This window comes from Lactuca serriola, chromosome 3, assembly GCF_051521515.1.
Source record: "Lactuca serriola cultivar US96UC23 chromosome 3, Lser_US96UC23_V15, whole genome shotgun sequence".
In the NCBI taxonomy this organism is placed as follows: domain Eukaryota; kingdom Viridiplantae; phylum Streptophyta; class Magnoliopsida; order Asterales; family Asteraceae; genus Lactuca; species Lactuca serriola.
In genome coordinates this window covers 60,055,341-60,073,459 of record NC_136410.1, presented here as the reverse complement: position 1 = coordinate 60,073,459, position 18,119 = coordinate 60,055,341, and the positions used below count along the sequence as shown (strand labels likewise).

General features: G+C 35.9%; 1 protein-coding gene across 21 annotated transcripts; it reads right to left on the bottom strand.

Moving 5' to 3' along the window:
• Window positions 1-1,387: 1,387 nt before the first annotated feature.
• On the bottom strand, window positions 1,388-14,876 carry LOC145092418 (uncharacterized). Of its 21 annotated transcripts, none has more exons than XM_079030360.1 (10): window positions 14,590-14,876; window positions 14,269-14,388; window positions 14,102-14,140; window positions 13,990-14,012; window positions 13,454-13,485; window positions 11,664-12,728; window positions 7,928-8,182; window positions 7,193-7,314; window positions 7,034-7,086; window positions 1,388-4,816 (listed from the first exon to the last, which is right to left on the bottom strand). In XM_079030360.1, exons 2-6 carry the CDS (start codon window positions 14,275-14,277, stop codon window positions 12,325-12,327), a joined length of 507 nt encoding a protein of 168 aa, XP_078886486.1. In that variant the 5' UTR covers window positions 14,278-14,388; window positions 14,590-14,876; the 3' UTR covers window positions 1,388-4,816; window positions 7,034-7,086; window positions 7,193-7,314; window positions 7,928-8,182; window positions 11,664-12,324. The 21 variants fall into 21 exon arrangements, 8 of the variants coding, with proteins under 8 accessions (XP_078886486.1, XP_078886484.1, XP_078886483.1 ...); XM_079030358.1 differs by having other exon boundaries at window positions 1,389-4,816; window positions 7,034-7,093; XM_079030357.1 differs by lacking the exon at window positions 1,388-4,816 and having other exon boundaries at window positions 6,914-7,093; window positions 7,928-8,020; window positions 8,131-8,182.
• Window positions 14,877-18,119: the final 3,243 nt, after the last annotated feature.

The window sequence follows — 18,119 nt, the reverse complement described above, 5'->3', positions numbered from 1 at the left end:
AAGTTGAAAACAAGCTCACATCCTACTTTATAACCAGCCTATTCTTTTGGCTGGGAATATGCCACGCGTAAATATCAACATGCATGCGTATCATATGTGCCATAGCAACAAGAGAATAACTCCTCGGATGACCCAAGGTATCCATCATTCTTGAATTCTTTGACATGACATGAATGCTTGCAGATCACTGGATGTAGCCAAAACCACGTGGAATAAAAAAACGTACTTTTCTAGAACATAACGTACTTTTATTGCATCGGAAATCTCAACATCTGGATCCTCGAGCTTCTTTGAGGCTTATTTATACCACTTTAATTGGTTTTGAAGGAACCATCAATTGGTATAAACTCTTTCAGGAAACTTTCCCTCATTTCTTCTTGATCATCATGGGTGTATACAAATTGCCAAAAATCATTCAAGCTAAGCCAAGACCGAGGAGCATTATCTCAACTTCAGAAGTCATCGACGTACCCAAAGGCCATTTCAGTGTATATGTTGGTGAAAAAGGAAAGAAACGTTTTATAGTTCCATTAGCTTACTTGAAACATCCTTCTTTTCAGATATTGCTGAATCTGGCCAAGGAGGAGTTCGGTTATCATCATCCAATGGGAGGCCTCACGCTCCCATGCAGAGAAGAGACATTCATGGAACTCACACGCAATATATTTCTAACTTCCTCCTAGTCATATATTAATTGAACACGATTTGTGTACTTTTGTAATCAATTGAGAATTTTGTCATTTGCTTTTTCCTTTTTTATATTTATTATTACCTGACTATTAACACTGAATATAAATATAGTAATTTAATGAAAATTTGCTACATCTTCATTTTTGTAATATTTTTTCTACTAAAAATCATCGATAGTTTAGTCACACTTAAGCTATGTTTGACAGACGAGTTAAAAAAAATAGTTGGTAACTAAAAAACTAGTTGATATGTGAAAAACTAATTTATAAATATGATGTTTAGTAAAACTGATTTAAGATATAAAATGACATAAAAGAACATTTAAAAAAATTATGTTTCTATAACTAAACAAGGATATATTCGGAAGATTTTAAAAAAGCTCCTAAAAGCTAGTCTAGTAGCTAGCTTATTAGTTACTTTTTGGCTTGCTAAATATATCAATTTAAAAAAAACTCAAAAAATAAGCTAACTTATCAGGTAAGTATGGCGGACCAAACACAATCTTAAGACGTTTATATATATATATATATATATATATATATATATATATATATATATATATATATATATATATATATATATAATCTCTGGTATTCTTGTAAATCTTTAAAATATAATTATTGTAAATGCGCACTAATAAAAATAATAATAACAATAATATAATAATAATAATAATAATAATAATAATAATACACAAACCAATTCACATGGACATACCAATTCACGAGTGGAACTAATCAACTATGATACAATCAATGACATTCTTCAAGTAGTACGATAGAAAAAAAAAAGTTTTACAATGCTATTAGACCACAACAAACATTCACATATATAACATATATATTATCAACGGTGAAGGGTAGATACCAATGGATATATTATCAACGGTGGTGCCATGGTTATTACCAAAGGATTTATCCTTGTTTATTGTGGAGTCGTGGTGATACCAAAGGATCGTGGTTATACCAAAGGATTTATCCTTGTTTATTGTGGAGTCGTGGTGATACCAAAGGATTTACCCTTTTAATATATGAGTATGAGCTACTCTAGGCCATTAAGGTATCATTTTTAGTCTATTTTGGAGTTGTTAAGTCATAAAAATGAGAGCTTGGTCACTCTTATCCATTCATGCAAGAGTTTTTGAGCTTTGAGTGACTTATTAGACTTAGCTTATGAGTTTGTGCCATTGGTATGCATAAAAATGGATAAAGGCAGAGACTTTATCCATTAAGTCGTTCATCTAGTGTAAATCTGGAAGTTTGGTGGTTGAACCTTCTGTATTAAGAGCCTAATGATTAAGTTGGGACTCAACTTATTATGTGGGGCATAATTTTGGCTATGTAGCGTGTAGCCTCATTTTTCCCCGATTTTGCCACTTTGGGCTACATAGAGCTGTTATACATGGCATAAGCAGGCTGAATGTTGACTTTTAACTTTTTGATCATTGACCGTTGACTGTGACTAAGTTTGACTTTAGGAAAAATGGAGTAATTTGAGTAGTAGATTGAGGCTTGGACCTGTTTGTTTTATAGGTGACCTATAGAGCCGGTATTTGGAGCAGTGATCAGTTCAATAATCTTCTACACTTTGAGGTGAGTTTTCCTCATTTTACTTGTGGATCGAAGGCACCAATGTCAAACCACTAGATTGTGTTATGTATCCTTGTGTTATAGGATGTTGCTATGCTACTGTGATCAGTTAGATTAGTAGATATGTATGATTTTCTATGCTAGTTGGTTATTTTTTTATGTGCATATGTCGACATATTGTGGTTGGGTTGAGGGGGTCCTTCTTTTTGATGAAGGACAAGATACTCGGGCTATCCAGTTCTTACTGTAGGCCTAAGGGGATGGTCCGGTTAATACTGTAGGCCTAAGGGAGCGGTCTAGCTTATGTTGTAGGCTCGGGAGTGGTCCAACTTATAGTTGAAGGCTTGGTGACAATCCAGCCTTGTGTTGTAGGCCTTGTTTTCGTACATTTTATGTATTTTGTTGTGTGGGGTACTTTGGTGGAACTCACTAAGATTTTTCTTACAATTTTTGATTTCATGGTTTCAGGTACATCAGATGATCGGGGTAAGGCTAAGGCGTGATTGTACACATCATCCTGAGATTTATGTTTATAGATGTGTTTGGATACTTTGATTTTTATTATTAGGTTTGGAGACAATAATTTGTATAACGTATGGTTTATGAAAATGGTTTCTGAAAAAAAAAAAAAAATATCACAAATTGGGACGTTACAAGTTGGTATCAGAGCCTTGGTTTGAGAGAATTAGATGAACACTTGTGTGAATCCAAACTCAAACTAAGCATCTGTAATATATTTTTCAAAAGTAAACTCTAAATGATCGATAGACAGGATACAATGCGTACATTCAGTCAGAGCCAAAGAAAGTATTCACGAAGATGCCCACACTTGTTTTGTGTATTGATGATATGAAAAAGTTGCATGCTAGGTATCTTTAGGGATTGCATGATAGAATTTCATGATTTATGATGCCTGATAGCATAAGAGATTTTCTTGATATGCTTTATGGAACCGACATTATTACTGTGGTTGTTTAGTGTGTGAATCATAGTTATACATAACTAAGTTTTTATAGCCTAAAAATATTTGATTTAGCCGTATTTCCTATTCCTTGTCTGGTTGTGGGCTTAGGGTAAAATTATTCGACTGTCTATCGAATCCAGTGTTATATATGATTAGCACACACGAGTGGCTACAGGGTTAGTGGAAGCTTCATGAGTGGGTGCGGTTCTATAGGGAAAATGACATAAAAAACCTTAGTTTCCACAAAAATGTTTGTTTTACCATTGGACTTGTTTTACTTCCAGTAAAGCCCGATGTTTTGTTTAATTTGTTCATTTACACCCTTGTAGCCGTTTTCGAGGTAACCTATCGGTTACCTAATGCCAGTAAAGCCCTTGAGTTTTAAAAAATGTTTGGATTTACCCTTATATTTTAAAAAATGTTCGGATTTACCCTTACATTGATTATTATTATTATTATTATTATTATTATTATTATTATTATTATTATTATCATTATTATTATTAGAAAAAAAAACATTATAAATGGTCACTGTGGTTACCCAAAATCTGAAGTTTAGTCCCCGTGGTTTAAAAACCTCATAGATGGTCCCTATGTTTTCAAAACTTTTTACGATTGGTCCTTATTGCTAAGTCCGTTAACTTTTGTCCGTTAATTGAGGGGCATTTTTGTCATTTCACACCACAGGGACCATTTATGATCTTTTCAGTTATTTTTTTTTAAAAAAGAAAAAACTAAATATAATTAAAAAAAAAAACTAATCATCATTGCTTCCCCAAAATCGAGCCTGTTCGTTCCCCAACCAAAATTCTTTCATTAGTCATTAAACCCAAATTTTTGTTCTTACAGTTCTTCCCAAACCCAAGGCAAATACCCTTCGAATCGATCAACCTCAAAATCAGACTTCGTTTCTTCAAGCAATAACTCAAAATCGTTATCACAATCCAAACAACAACTAGGAACACTTCGTATAGCATCATTCCTAGTCGATATCTGCAAACAATTTCCATTGAACCATGGCTTGTTCGTTTTCAAGAAATTCAACCGTTAGATTCCATCGATTCCAAATCAGTAAATCACATCAACATCAACATCGTTTGCCAAGAATCGATTTCACAGCCTTCGTTCTTAACCTTTGTCTCATGTCGACTCCAAAATCGATCAGATAACGAAGCCATAGCAGCCAAACCAAATCATCTATCAATGATATGAACAATCGATTACCTTTCTTCAATCAATCATTCTCTGACTTTCGTTTTTCATCCATCCAAACCATCGAAATTAGAGCCAGATCGATTTTACTTCTCAATCGATATCAATCAACAAACTTCCAATAGCTAGCAAACCATCGATTATCACTCATCATACAAAATCGAAATCCAGACAACATACTAAACAAGTGAGCAATTCGTGATTCAAGTAACGAAGCACATCCCTTTGATTTTTCGTTTTTAGGAAAAAAAAAATCGTTAACAAGGCTGTCGACTCCCCCGATTTACCAGATGTGAACAAATCACCAGTCAAACGAATTCACATCCACCTTATTTCGTTATCAGTTCTCATTTCTCAATACCTAGTGAAATCAAAATCATTCGCTGTTATAACTCCATCTCCAATTGATTTCGACCCTCAACCCATTGAAATCGACTCTAATTTGATATCAGATGTGCAAGAAGAACAACCAATTGAAATCAATAAAACTAATTTTGACTTCAAAAAGTCAACTGCAAATCGATTTCTTCAAAGTGTTTGATTCGCCGCGAATGTCTTGGTGGCCGGAAGAACAACTCCACCTCCGGTAGGGAGTTCTTGGTCGTAAATGAAGAAGGCGGAGGGGGTGGAGTTTGTAGAGAGAGAGAGAGAGGCTTTTTTATTTTTTAATTATAAAAACTATTAAATATGTATTAAACTATTAAATAAGTATTAAACCATTTTTTAATTATATTTAGTTTTTTCTTTTTTAAAAAAAATAACTGAAAAGATCATAAATGGTCCCTGTGGTGTGAAATGACGAAAATGCCCCTCAATCAACGGACAAAAGTTAATAGAGTTAGCAATAACGACTAATTGTCAAAAGTTTTGAAAACACAGGGACCATCTATGAGGTTTTTAAACCACGAGGACTAAACTTCAGATTTTGGGTAACCACATGGACCATTTATGATGTTTTTTTATTATTATTATTATTATTATTATTATTATTATTATTATTATTATTGTTACATATTTTTAATACATTTTTAATGTATAAAAATATTTTATACATACATTTTTCAATGTACAATTTTTTTATTAATATAAATATATTTTTAAAATATATATACTTATATTTAGTATTTGTATACATTTGAAAGCCCATCTTTTCCTTTAAAACGTGTTTATATATTAAAAATGTATTTATTTATATTTAGTTGGTATAAATATGTATTTATTTCATATAAAAATATATTATATAAATATAAATATAAAAAATACATATTTATAAGGTTTATATTGTATAAAAATATAATTATATGTATTTGTACATGTTACTAAGCATAACTATGTATTTATTTCATAATTATATGCATATGATAATTTTTATACAAAAGAAATACATATTTATATCTATTAAATAAAAATAAAAATATTTTTAAATGTATAAATATGTTTTAATTTGTATCTAATACATATACTTATTTGTATTAGTTTGTATTTAATATATATATATATATATATATATATATATATATGTATTTATTTTATGTAAAAACTATCGTATACATATAAATTTGAAATAAATACATATTTATGCTTAGTAAGCAAACACCAATGTTTTTTTTAGTTGATGGATCACCTAAAGAATTAATAAAATGTTTCGTTTATATGTGTTTTACCATATAAATATATATAAGTACATGTCATATATATATATATATATATATATATATATATATATATATATATATATATATATATATCATAATAATAATAAAATATTTATACTTAGTGATATGTATAAATACATATAATTATATCTTTTTTACAATATAAACCTTACAAACAGATGTATATGATATATTTTTATAAGAAATACATATATATTTACACATACTAAATACAAATAAATATATTTTAATATATATAACTATGTTTTTAAAGGCATACATTGGCTTTCAAATGTATATAAATGCTAAATAGAAGTATATATATATATATATATATATATATATATATATATATTTAAATACCAAATACAAGTAAATATATTTTTAAATCTATAAAAATATTTTTGTACATTTAAAAACTAAGTAAACATGTATAATAATAATAATAATAATAATAATAATAATAATAATAATAATAATAATAACTAGGTAGTCTGTCGTTAAGATGCAGGGTTAATTACTGTTAGTATGTGGGATAGTTTACTAAACAGGAGAATGTTTTGATTTATTTATGCATGGAGAACGACTTCAATAATAAAAAAAACACTAAAATGAAATGTATAATACGATGTACGTTGGTTTTTGGTAAAAAAAATTTTTAACTAATTGAAAAAGACGGAAACAAAAAGATGAAAGGTAAAAGTACGTTGCTATTTACTACATATACCAACTAAATATGAGAAAAATTGCACGAAATAAATGGTGACTACGACCAAACGAAACCAAATGTAAAAGTAAATCTAAAAAGTCAAACTCAAAACTCTTTTTCTTGAAGAAAAAAAAAGAGACACAAACAAACATCAAGTAGACAGAAAAAATCTTAATCGCACAAAAAACACATACTTATACTGTTAGATTCGCACCTTTCAGATTTTCTCCAACACGATTTCCTTGAAATAGAAGCCCATCCCACAATCTAAGAACTAAAAAACAACCAATAATGAGAGCAACTAATCCATATTAAAAGTATGAATAAAACTTATGAAACAAAGGAACTAAAAGCTAAGAATAATAAAATCTACCTGAAGCAGATAAGGGAGAGAAAAATCAATGATGTTCGTCATCAGGGTAGCTCAAGGGCAAGAAATGTACACATTAGATCATAACAAACAAACAGACATGAAGCAAAGCATTCCTTCTTCCCCTGCAATGGTGAATAACCCCAATTATCATAAGACACTGAATTTACCAATTGGCCTTGACAAATGCCATATCATATTCAACATAAAACCCACCACATCGAATTAGAACAATCAAAAATGAAACCATGTGTAGCCATGACCAAAATTGTATAAAGTTAATTGTAAAAAACACGGACAACCTTTATACCAGAAGTGTAACTTGTAGAAACCTTAAAATAGCTGTGAGATAAATAACATAAAACGATCTCATTAAAACAGAGGAAGATGAACGAAGTGAAAGTATCAACTTAGTTAGCATTCACACACAGATGGAGAACTGTAAAACAAAGAATCAAGGAAATAATTGTATGATGTTAGTTCAACCTAAAAATGCATCACCCAACACTGGTATGGCGGTGTATGTTTAATCTGACTAAAATATCGAAAAAGCATAAAAACTTAGAAGGATGTTGAAGAAGATGTAATTATGGAACGTTCAAGCACCTAACACCCATTTGGTAATCTGTTAGTTATTCCAAAATGAAATGATTTTTGTGAAAAAAATCAAAAATTTACTTCAGAAATAAAGAACTTTAAAGGGAAAAACAAAATATGATCAATAAATGAATCTATTACCCATGTTGAGGAGATGAGTGTTTGAAGACCATCAACTACATGTTTGTAGTCTGCAATAGATTAACCTTTCCTACTACCATCAACCATGCTCCCCTGATGACAGAAACAAAAAAACAAAAAACCAAATAATCAACAGAAGTTGTGTTCGTTGTGTATTGACAGAGGAGACAAAAACAATGAAATGAAGCGAAAGCACAACTTACACGGTAGGGGCTGATATGCGAACCCTTTTCTTGTAGACATTTCGTCGAACACCTGATAAACAACAATCATCAAAAATCGATGTGTTAGTTTTTTAGTATTGATATGATCAAATTCTTTAAATTAAAAAAAAGGTGTCGCTGAGGTAACTGCAATTGCTTGTGCAGGGGTATGTATCAAACTTGCAAAGAAACTGTAAATTCCAAAAGTGTTTCAAAAATATCATACAATCCAATATTGAGTGATGATTCATAAGAGCTTTTCATATTTACTCTGTTCATCAAAAATCGAAAAGAAATCAAAAGTGATATTTGATAAAATCTTTCGTGTGTTATTCCCCAATCTCAATGGTATTTATAATACAAGAATAGTTGACCTAATCTAAGTTAGGAAAATATTTACAAAATAATTTCAGCATTATACAAAATATACGGCTAATATAAAATATATGGCTAATACACCCCCACGGTCGAAACAGTAGGTGGCCGTATGTTGAGACTGGATTTGAAGTCATCAAACAGAACGCGTGGGAGTCCCTTTGTGAAGATGTCGGCAATTTGAAACCGTGATGGTACATGAAAGACTCGAACTTCACCCCTAGCTACTTTTTCCCGAACGAAATGGATGTTGATTTCTATGTGTTTAGTGCGTTGATGTTGAACCAGATTGGTTGACAAATAAACAGCACTCACGTTATTACAGTAGACAATGCTTGATTTGCGGGTGTGGGGGGGGGATGATGTAACTCACATAAAAGATTTCATAGCCAACAAGATTCCGAGACAACGTTTCTAACCCCTCGGTATTCGGCTTCGGCGCTCGATCTAGAAATAGTGGTCTGTCGTTTGGAGGACCAAGAAAGGAGATTGTTTCCCCTAAAGAAGCAGTATCCAGATGTCAAACGTCGGGTGTCGTGACGGCCCACCCAATCAGCATCGGTGTAGGATAAAAGCGATGTAGTGTTGGAGCCTATAAGAGTTAAGCCATGATCGATTGTGCTACAAATGTATCGAACTATTCTTTTCAGAGCCGTGAAATGGGGAACTCGAGGGGAATGCATGTGCATGCAAATTTGTTGAACTGCATAGCTAATGTCCAGGCATGTAAAAGTGAGATATTGAAGGGCTCCTGGTAGCTACCTAAATTCTGTTGGATTCTCCAAAAGTTCGCCGGTTTTTGCACTACTTTTTCCTGATGAGTCAACCGGTGTTGGAAGAGGTTTGCAATTTTCGAAGCCTGCTCTTTTTAGAATTTCCGTAGCATATTTTTGCTGTGAAAGGAACATCGAACCTGCAGATTGGCGTGTGACTGCAATACCCAGAAAAAACTTAAGCTCCCAAGGTCTTTCATTGCAAACTCCTTCGCAGGGAGACCCATTAATTTATGTCGTAGAGAATCGGAGGATGTCACAAGAAGAATATCATCCACATATAACAATAAGTAGGCGGTATCACCTCCATGTCGGTAGATGAATAGTGAATGATCGGAGCAACTATGTTGGAACACAATTTGGAAGGCGTATTCAGCGAATCTTTGATACCACGCTCTCGGGGCTTGTTTTAGACCGTATAGGGACTTCTTTAAGAGACATACATGGTTGGGAAATTGTGTGTCGCAAAATTCCATTGGTTGATGCATATAAACTGTTTCATCCAAATGCCCATGAAGAAACGCGTTTTTGACATCTAATTGGTGAATTGGCCAAGATTGAGAGAGAGCGATGGTAAGCACGGTTCTGATGGTTACTGGCTTGACCACCAGACTAAATGTTTCTCCACAATCCACGTCTACCTGTTGAGACCTCTCGTCACAAACTAACCGTGCCCTATATCTTTCCAATGTACCATCAGATTTCATTTTGTGGCGAAAAATCCACATACTCCGGAAAATGTTCATGTGAGGATGTCTTGGTACAAGCTCCCATGTCTTATTGTCGATAAGTTCCCAAAATTCATCAAGCATGGCGTTCTTCCAATCCAAATTGTTCAAGGCTTCGGTTGGGTTTTTGGGAATGGGAGATATAAGAGTGGAGGCATGGAAGTTAAAGTTACATTTAGGTTTGGAGATTCCGGACGTGCTACAGGTTTTTAATATATGGGTAGGAATATTGGAGGTGATGATGGGTTCGGTGGTGTTGGTGGTTTCTATGGTGTTGGTGGTTTCTGTGGTGTTGGTGGTTTCTGTGGTGTCTGAATGTCCAGGTTGTTTGGGGCGCCAGCTATAGGTGAATTGTATGGGAGGTTTGAGAAGTCTTGAAGGGGCCGGTGGTGTTGTTGGGTGGGGGCGATGTTGGAGTATTACCGGTGGGAGAACTAAGCCACGTTAGAGGGTGATGTGGTTCATCGGTGAATATGGAGTAGTTAGGATGTAAAGGAGAGGAACGCTAAAAGGGAAAAGAATGTTCGTCAAAAATGACATGGCGAGATGTAATGATTTTCTGTTTAGATGAATCGGAACACATGTACCCACGGTGGTCATCACCGAGGAAGACACAAGGATGGGAGTGAGGTTGAAGTTTATGAATGGTTGTAGAGCTTAGGAGAGGGTAGAAAAGGCAACCGAAAACCCTTAGGTGAGAGTATGAGGGATGGCGATGGTAAAGTTTATGAGTGGGTGTGTCGTAAGAAAGCACTTTGAATGGAAGAATATTGAGCAGATAGGTAGCATGGGAAAGAGCGTAGTGCCAGAAGTGGGAAGGAACTTGGGAGTGTGATTGAGTGGTCCGACAAGAGAAACGAAAGTTGATGCCATGTTGAAAGGCAAACTTGTGGAAGAGTTTGTTGTCGTACTCTCTTCCGTTGTCACATTGTATTCACTTGATATTTTTATCAAATTGTGGTTGTATAAGAGTATGAAATTTTCGAAAAGTGGGGAAGACTTGTGATTTATGAGATAAGGGAAAAGTTCATAGAAAGTTTGTGTAATCATCCAAGAAAAGTAAATAATAATTGTGACCACCAGATGAAAGTACCAAGGAGGTCCAAACATCACTATGTATAATATCAAATAGGGAAATAGTAATAGAACTAGATGAATGAAATGGTAATTTGATATGTTTACCCAAAACGCATGGTTCACAAACAGAAAATGACAATTTGTTTTTAAAAGGAAAAGACAATGATTTATTTAAAGAGCTAAGGACATCAGTCCCCGGGGTGACCCAAGCGATAGTGCCAAAGATCTCTTGTGATGGCTGTAAAAGTTGTTGGATGAGTGAGTTGAGAAGGATGCATGAGAGCAAGATGATAGAGATCGTCATGGCTATTGCATCGAAGGAGTGGCGTACATATCCGCAAATCCTTCACATGAAAACCATAGGGGTCAAACTCAATAGATATTTGGTTATCTTTTGTGAGTCTACGGATAGAAACTAAATTTTTAATAAGATGAGGAACATGAAGAATATGGTTGAGTTTAAGAGGAGGGAAAGGTTGGGGTAATGTGTAGTTACAGGTGCCTTGGATTGGAAGATGCGCGCCATTACCTACAATGATATTCCTAAAAAGACCTTTATTTACATAAGAGGAGAGAATACCTGAGTTGTTTAACATGTGTGAGGTTGCGCCCATATCCATGTACCAGTTCTAGTCCGGTGGATGGAGGCTCATGGTATGAAATGCTTGTTCCAAGTCAATTGGGGTATAGGAATTTTCAGATGTGGCATATGCATGCTGTGTAGAAGGTCTTGGACCCAACAAACCCGAAGCAGTGGACCGGAGCTAGTTGGTTGGGTAGGGACAAGGTGGTGTGTGTGTAGGAGGCGACGAATATGGAGCAACCCAAGGTTGGGAGAAAGGAGATAAAGAGTGGGAAGTTGACCATTGTTGGGTGTAGGGAGAAGGCCATAGTGGCTGCTATTGGCCACGACCCACACCGAAGTTACCGCCTCCCCTTCTCCTACGACCACGACCACGTCCGCCCCTTCCACAGCCACGTCCCCTGTTGATGTTGCTATTGTTGTTTGAATCTTGAACCTGGTAGGTAGGGCGTGTGTTGTAGGAGGTTTAAGTATTAAGAGTTGTTGCATCAGTTGTAGCCGATTAGGCTGCATTATTAGCCTTTCTAGTTTCTTCCAGAATAAGGCGGGAACGAGCCTCATAGAAATCCGGGAGAGGTTTCGTTTGTTGTATCATCATGGCAATTTCTTCATAAGACTCAGTAAGGCCAACAATTAGTTGCAAGACAAGGCACTGATTTCAAACCGGTGAACCCACGTTAGAAAGTTGATCAGATAACATCTTGAGGGCTTGGCAGTATGCTGAACAGTTTGGGAATATTGCAAGTTTGGTGGTGACCAGCTTGTGTTCGAGATAGAGTGCCCGTTCTTTTTGATTATCTTGAAAAATACTTTCAAGGGCAGTCCATTGGATGATAATGGCATCAAGGCGACTCCAAAGATCTGTAGACATGACTGGAGGAGGTTGTTTGCCATCTACAGTAGCAGTGGATTCGACTTTAGGTTGAATGTGATCAATTACTTCAAATGCACGACAGTGAATCTTAGATTCAGCCCAGGAGGTATATTGTGCATTCTCCATCTCGAGAGTGATCGGAATAAAGTTCCGAATGTTGGTGATCATGAGAGCGGGGTGAAGTTTTTCTGCCATGTAACACACGGAAGATTTTATCAACTATCAAAAAGCAAGTGATACATCAGTTTCATCTTTTTTCTTTATCTCTTCAAAAAAATCTGAATTTGATAGATTTGTTGTTCTTCAGTTAGATTTTTATTAGATCTCCATACAATCTTGCTTCTGTTGAAACTTGTTTTCTAATGCTTTGACTGATTACTTAAGGTATTTCCCAAGTTGTTGAAATGAAAAGTAATCATCAGACAATCAAACATAATAGAAATACAAAAAAAATAAATAAATAAATAAAGTTGTAAATTTTTGAGTAAATTACACGAATGGTCCCTATGGTTTAAGGTAGTTTGCGCATTTGGTCCCTAATTTATTTTTTAACTCGGAAGATCCCTATTGTTTGTTTTTGTTATGCGCTTGGTCCCTTTCATACATAAAAAGACTATTTTGCCCTTGATTTTTTAATTTATTTAAATAAATACACCCCCAACCCCACCCCTCTCACCTTACCTTACTTACCCCATCATTTTTTCCTATTTAAATAATAGTCGTTTTAGGTAAGACAGAGACCAAGCGTGTAAGAAAAACAAACAGTAGGGACTAAGCGCGTAACAAAAACAAAAAGTAGCGACCTTCCGAGTTAAAAGAATAAGTTAGGAATCAAACGCGCAAATTACCCCAAACCATAGGGACCATTTGTGTAATTTACTCTAACTTTTTTGATTTTGTACTTGAGAAATACCCGAAAGCACTGGAGTTATGTTGCTGTAGATACTGCAAGGTCAGATAAAAGTTCATTAGGTAATTGTTTTAGTTTGGTCATACCAGCCAATAGCATCATTAATTTCAACCTACACATAAATTTTATATAGTAAAATTCAGAAATTTTGTTTATATCAATTGAAAAAGGTAAGATAATAACTTCATGATGACATATAGTGAAGTGAAGGAATGCTCAGCCATTTTCATGCCGGAAAATGCTCAATTCATGAGGATTTATCATTGGATTTTACGAATGTAGAAAATACTTGATGCAGAACTTGATAAACTTGAACTCAACTCTTGATATAAGTTTCAGGGGGGGAGTATGTTTTCACTTCTAATATTTTTGTTCAATAAGATTAAAAAAACCAGGAAATAAAAAACAAAAGGTAAGTAATTGATTAATGGAGGAGGATCGATTGACCAGTCGTTTGAGAAGTTGAAAGTGAATTTATATGAGTAAAAGTTTGATTGTGAAACATGCTTTTTCTGAAATCTAATTGTTTGAACACTTACCAGTCTTGCTTTCCAATACGACCCTCCAAAGCCAAATGTAAACAACTAAAATGTTAAATGAAACATCATGAGTAAGAAGGTTGTGTCGTCGATGTTGAAAAAGTAATCTTACCGGTTCTTTAAAGAATTTCAACGAGCATTTGATGTGCATCTTCAAATATGTAAGATTTGAACAAAAAAAACAATGTAACAATCTCCAAATTAGTTCTTTCACAAATTAGGTTTATCCCCAAAATTAGAAGAGGAAATTTCATGATTGATTAAATAGGAAACACCTACCAAGGACATTCACATGGAGTTGATGAATAATAGAAGAAAGCGGCGCTGGTTACTGAAGTTCATGTAGGACCATGATTTCTTTTATCAAATTCTCCTTCTCCACATTGCAATTTCAAACTCCTACACATGCGTAACCGAAACAACGGTTGTATGAAAGAGAATTTCATAGAAAGTTGAGTGAAGAGAAAGGAATCACGAAGGCAGGAGTTCAAAAGACGAAACAAATACAGTGAATTGAAATAAGAGGAAATGAAGAGGATGCAAAATAGGTTTTATATAAGAAAAAAGATAACGGTGTGAAGCAATTGCAGCAACTGATACCTGAGAGTTGGATTTCTTGGGAAGGGCGACACCTTCTGATCGTTTAAGGTGCAATCGATTCGTCCAGAGATGATGATATAGTGGATTTTGGAACAGGGGAAACGAAGAGGACGCAAAATTGATAGGAAACCGAGGGTCCTTGATCATCGGAACGAGGAGCATTGGTGGAGCGGTGGTGGGGAGTTAGACCGGTGGTCGCTACAGAGAAAAGCGGAGTAGGTTGTGGATGAATGAGACCCGTAAGATAGGATATTTCAGAGAGGCGGCATGGAAGGATCTGGAGGCGGTGCGTGTTGACAAAGAATATACATAATGTCAAAAAATAACCTCTTATAAAAACCAAGACGAAATTGCACCTACAACAATAAATAGGGGGCATTTCTGCCAACCCCTTAGGAAGTTTACTCTTCCTAAGGGTGGATAACTTTTATTTATATATATATATATATATATATATATATATATATATATATATATATATATATAATAATTATCAAAATAATAATCAAAGTAAGGGTAAATTTGAACATTTTTTAAAATTTAAGGGCAAATCCGAACATTTTGAAAACTCAAGGGCTTTACTGGCATCCGGTAACCAGTAGGTTACCTGAAAACCAGCTACAATGGTATAAATAAACAAATTAAACAGAACATCGGACTTTAATGGACCTAAAATACGTCCAAGGATAAAACCGATATTTTTTTGAAAACTTAAGGGCTTTTATGTCATTTTCCCTATTGTATAAGGCCAACATAAGGAATGAGTAGCCACTCTTGAGAGGGTGAGTATAGGATGTATGTGTATCCTAGTAGTTTGGGCTTGGTGGTCGGGTGATCCATGAAGATCCTTTGAGATAAATATAGATAGGTGTGGAAGGTAGTATGGGCCCAGTCTACTAGAAGTACAGGACCCGTATGCGTATCGATAAATTTACACACACTAAGGATTTAGTGATTCCTTAATGTTGTAGCAGTATTAATTTTGGCTTTTATGAGGTATTTTATGTTGTTTTCAGTATGACGATCACTAGTAGTTTGGGATTAGGAGCAGACGGTCCAGAGAGGCCATGTTTTACAGATGATGAGATTACTTGAGATGATCACCACACATGTGACTATGGATTTTTGAGAGGTGATCTTAGAGGTATTTGGGTCTATTAATACTGCCATGATCGATCTGTTTGAGGAGCGCTATACTCCCGTCACTGAGGGTTTTGTTGCTGTAACTACTACTGCCGTTGTTGTTGCTGGAGTTCAGTGGAGAGGGACAGTTCAGTACCAGGACTACGAAGCCCAAGGAGTTCGACGAGGTTAAGGACCCGATTTTTTCCATGAGGTGGCTATCTGATGTGGAGGGTTGTTTCTTCACTTGCTCGTTCCTAGAGTACCAAAAAGTCAAGTTTTCCTTGAAGCTTTTTTCTTTTGGGGGCGAAGGACTCGTGGAAGCTTGTGACCAGTGCTTATTCTCCTATGGAGAAGGTCGTAGTGACATGGGAGTAGTTCACAGAGATGTTCTGTACAGAGTACGTTCCATTAGTTGAGAGGGAGAGGTTAGCCTAGGAGTATATGTACGTCGCTAAAGCAGAAGACAGAGTTGGTGACATAGATCACCAAGATCTTTACTGAGAGATCCCTTTTCTACCCTGAATATATTGCTTCGGAGCATGTTCAGATGTCCTGCTACTTGAGCATGATCAAGATGGAGATCCGCGAGTTTGTGTCGACCCAGATGTATAGTTCCCTCTCCGATTTGTAGTCTTTTGGTCGGATGAGAGAGATTGAGATTGACCCAGACCAGAGAGATGAGGCAAACCCCAGTTTAGACACAACCAACATCAAAGTCGTTTAAGCTCGCTGATTCACAATCCAGAGGACAGAGGGGTGGCACTTGTGGTAAGTGCGGGAAGATGCTTGAGGGAGCATGCTGATTAGCTACTGGGTGCCACAAATATGAAAAGGAGGGGCATTACGTGAGGGATTGTTGTTAGCAGGCTCCACTATCGAGTACCGGGATTTGTTACAATTATGGTCAGGTTGGCCATGTGAAGGTTAACTATCCCTTGCTTGCTACTAGACTAGTGCATGCACCAGCCCTGACTACTTTGAGGATTACAGATGGATGCTAGGGGAGGGCCAAGGCCCCGAAGAGCATGAGTCATGCTTTTCAGCTCACAGTAGAAGAGGCCAGGACGGCACCTGATGTTGTTACCGATATGTTTTCATTTATTATTAAGTTATGTTATTTCCCATATGCTTATGATTGTCTTTCTTCTAGGTACCTTCTTTGTGAATTCCTTGCTTGCTCTTGTGCTTTTTGACTCGGGTGCGAGTCGGTCCGTTGTGTCTCGGCCCTTTAGTAGAGATTTCTATATGACTCTTGGAGAGTTGAAGTGCCCTTTGCAAGTTTCCATCGCCAAGGAACACATGTTGTTTTTTTTTTTGCTTTGAGTGTTTTTTCGGATTGTACTTTGGAGATATTCAGGGTGTCTTCCCGATCGACTTGATTCTCATACCTATAAGGGATATGTGCGTGATTATAGGGATGGACTGCTGAGCAGATTTGGAGCCATGATTGACTATGAGAGATAGTTGGTGGTAGTTCGAACCCAAGTGGGGGAGAGTTGACCCTTTATGGTGAGGGCATCAGGTTGGTTCGGCTTTTTGTTCAGCTGCCAAGGCTCGATAATATATTCAACATGGGTGTTTGGGTTATCTCACTTATGTGGTTGACAATCGGGATAAGGGGAGAGTTTCGGTTTCAGATGTACCAGTAGTTAGAGAATCCCCAGATGTATTTCCTGAGGATTTACCCGGTGTGCTTCCCATGAGGCATGTAGAGTTTAGGATCGATTTGATCCCCGGTGCAGCCTTGATCGCTAAGGATTGTATTGCCTTGAACCAATAGAGATGCATGATTTGTCCTCTCAACTTCAGGAGCTTTTAGGCAAGCATTTTGTCAAATCGAGTAGTTCACCCTTGGGAGCACCGATTTTGTTTGTAACGAAGAAGGATAGGTCTCATCGTATGTGCATAGATTATCGAGAGTTGAACAAGTTAATGATGAAGAATTGTTACCCACTCCCCAGGATTGATGATCTTTTTGATTAGTTACAGGGCGCATCTTGGTTCTCCAAAATTGATTTAAGGATGGGGCATCATCATATGAGAGTCAGAGAGAAGGATATGGAGAAGACATTGTTACGAACTCATTATGGTGTTTGTGGTGATGCCGTTTGGGCTCACCAATGCACCAACCTCGTTCATGGATTTGATGAACCGAGTATGTAGGCCGATGCTTCACTGGTCGGTTATTATTTTCATTGATGATATTCTGGTCTACTCCAAGACTAGGGAGTAGCATGAGGAGCATCTTTGGGAGTTACTTGGAGTACTGAGACAAGAGAGGCTTTATGCTAAGTTCTCTAAGTGTGAGTTATGGTTATGATAATTCTAGTTTCTAGAACACCTCTTTAATCAAAACAGAATTACGGTCGACCCGGCCAAGATTGAGGCAGTGATGCAGTGGGAGG

Coding starts and splice junctions, on each gene's coding strand:
- LOC145092418 (XM_079030360.1), bottom strand. Junction 14,013..14,101: donor TGAAATTCTTTAAAGAACCG/GTAAGATTACTT, acceptor TTGGCTTTGGAG/GGTCGTATTGGAAAGCAAGA. Junction 13,486..13,989: donor CGTATTGGAAAGCAAGACTG/GTAAGTGTTCAA, acceptor CTGACCTTGCAG/TATCTACAGCAACATAACTC.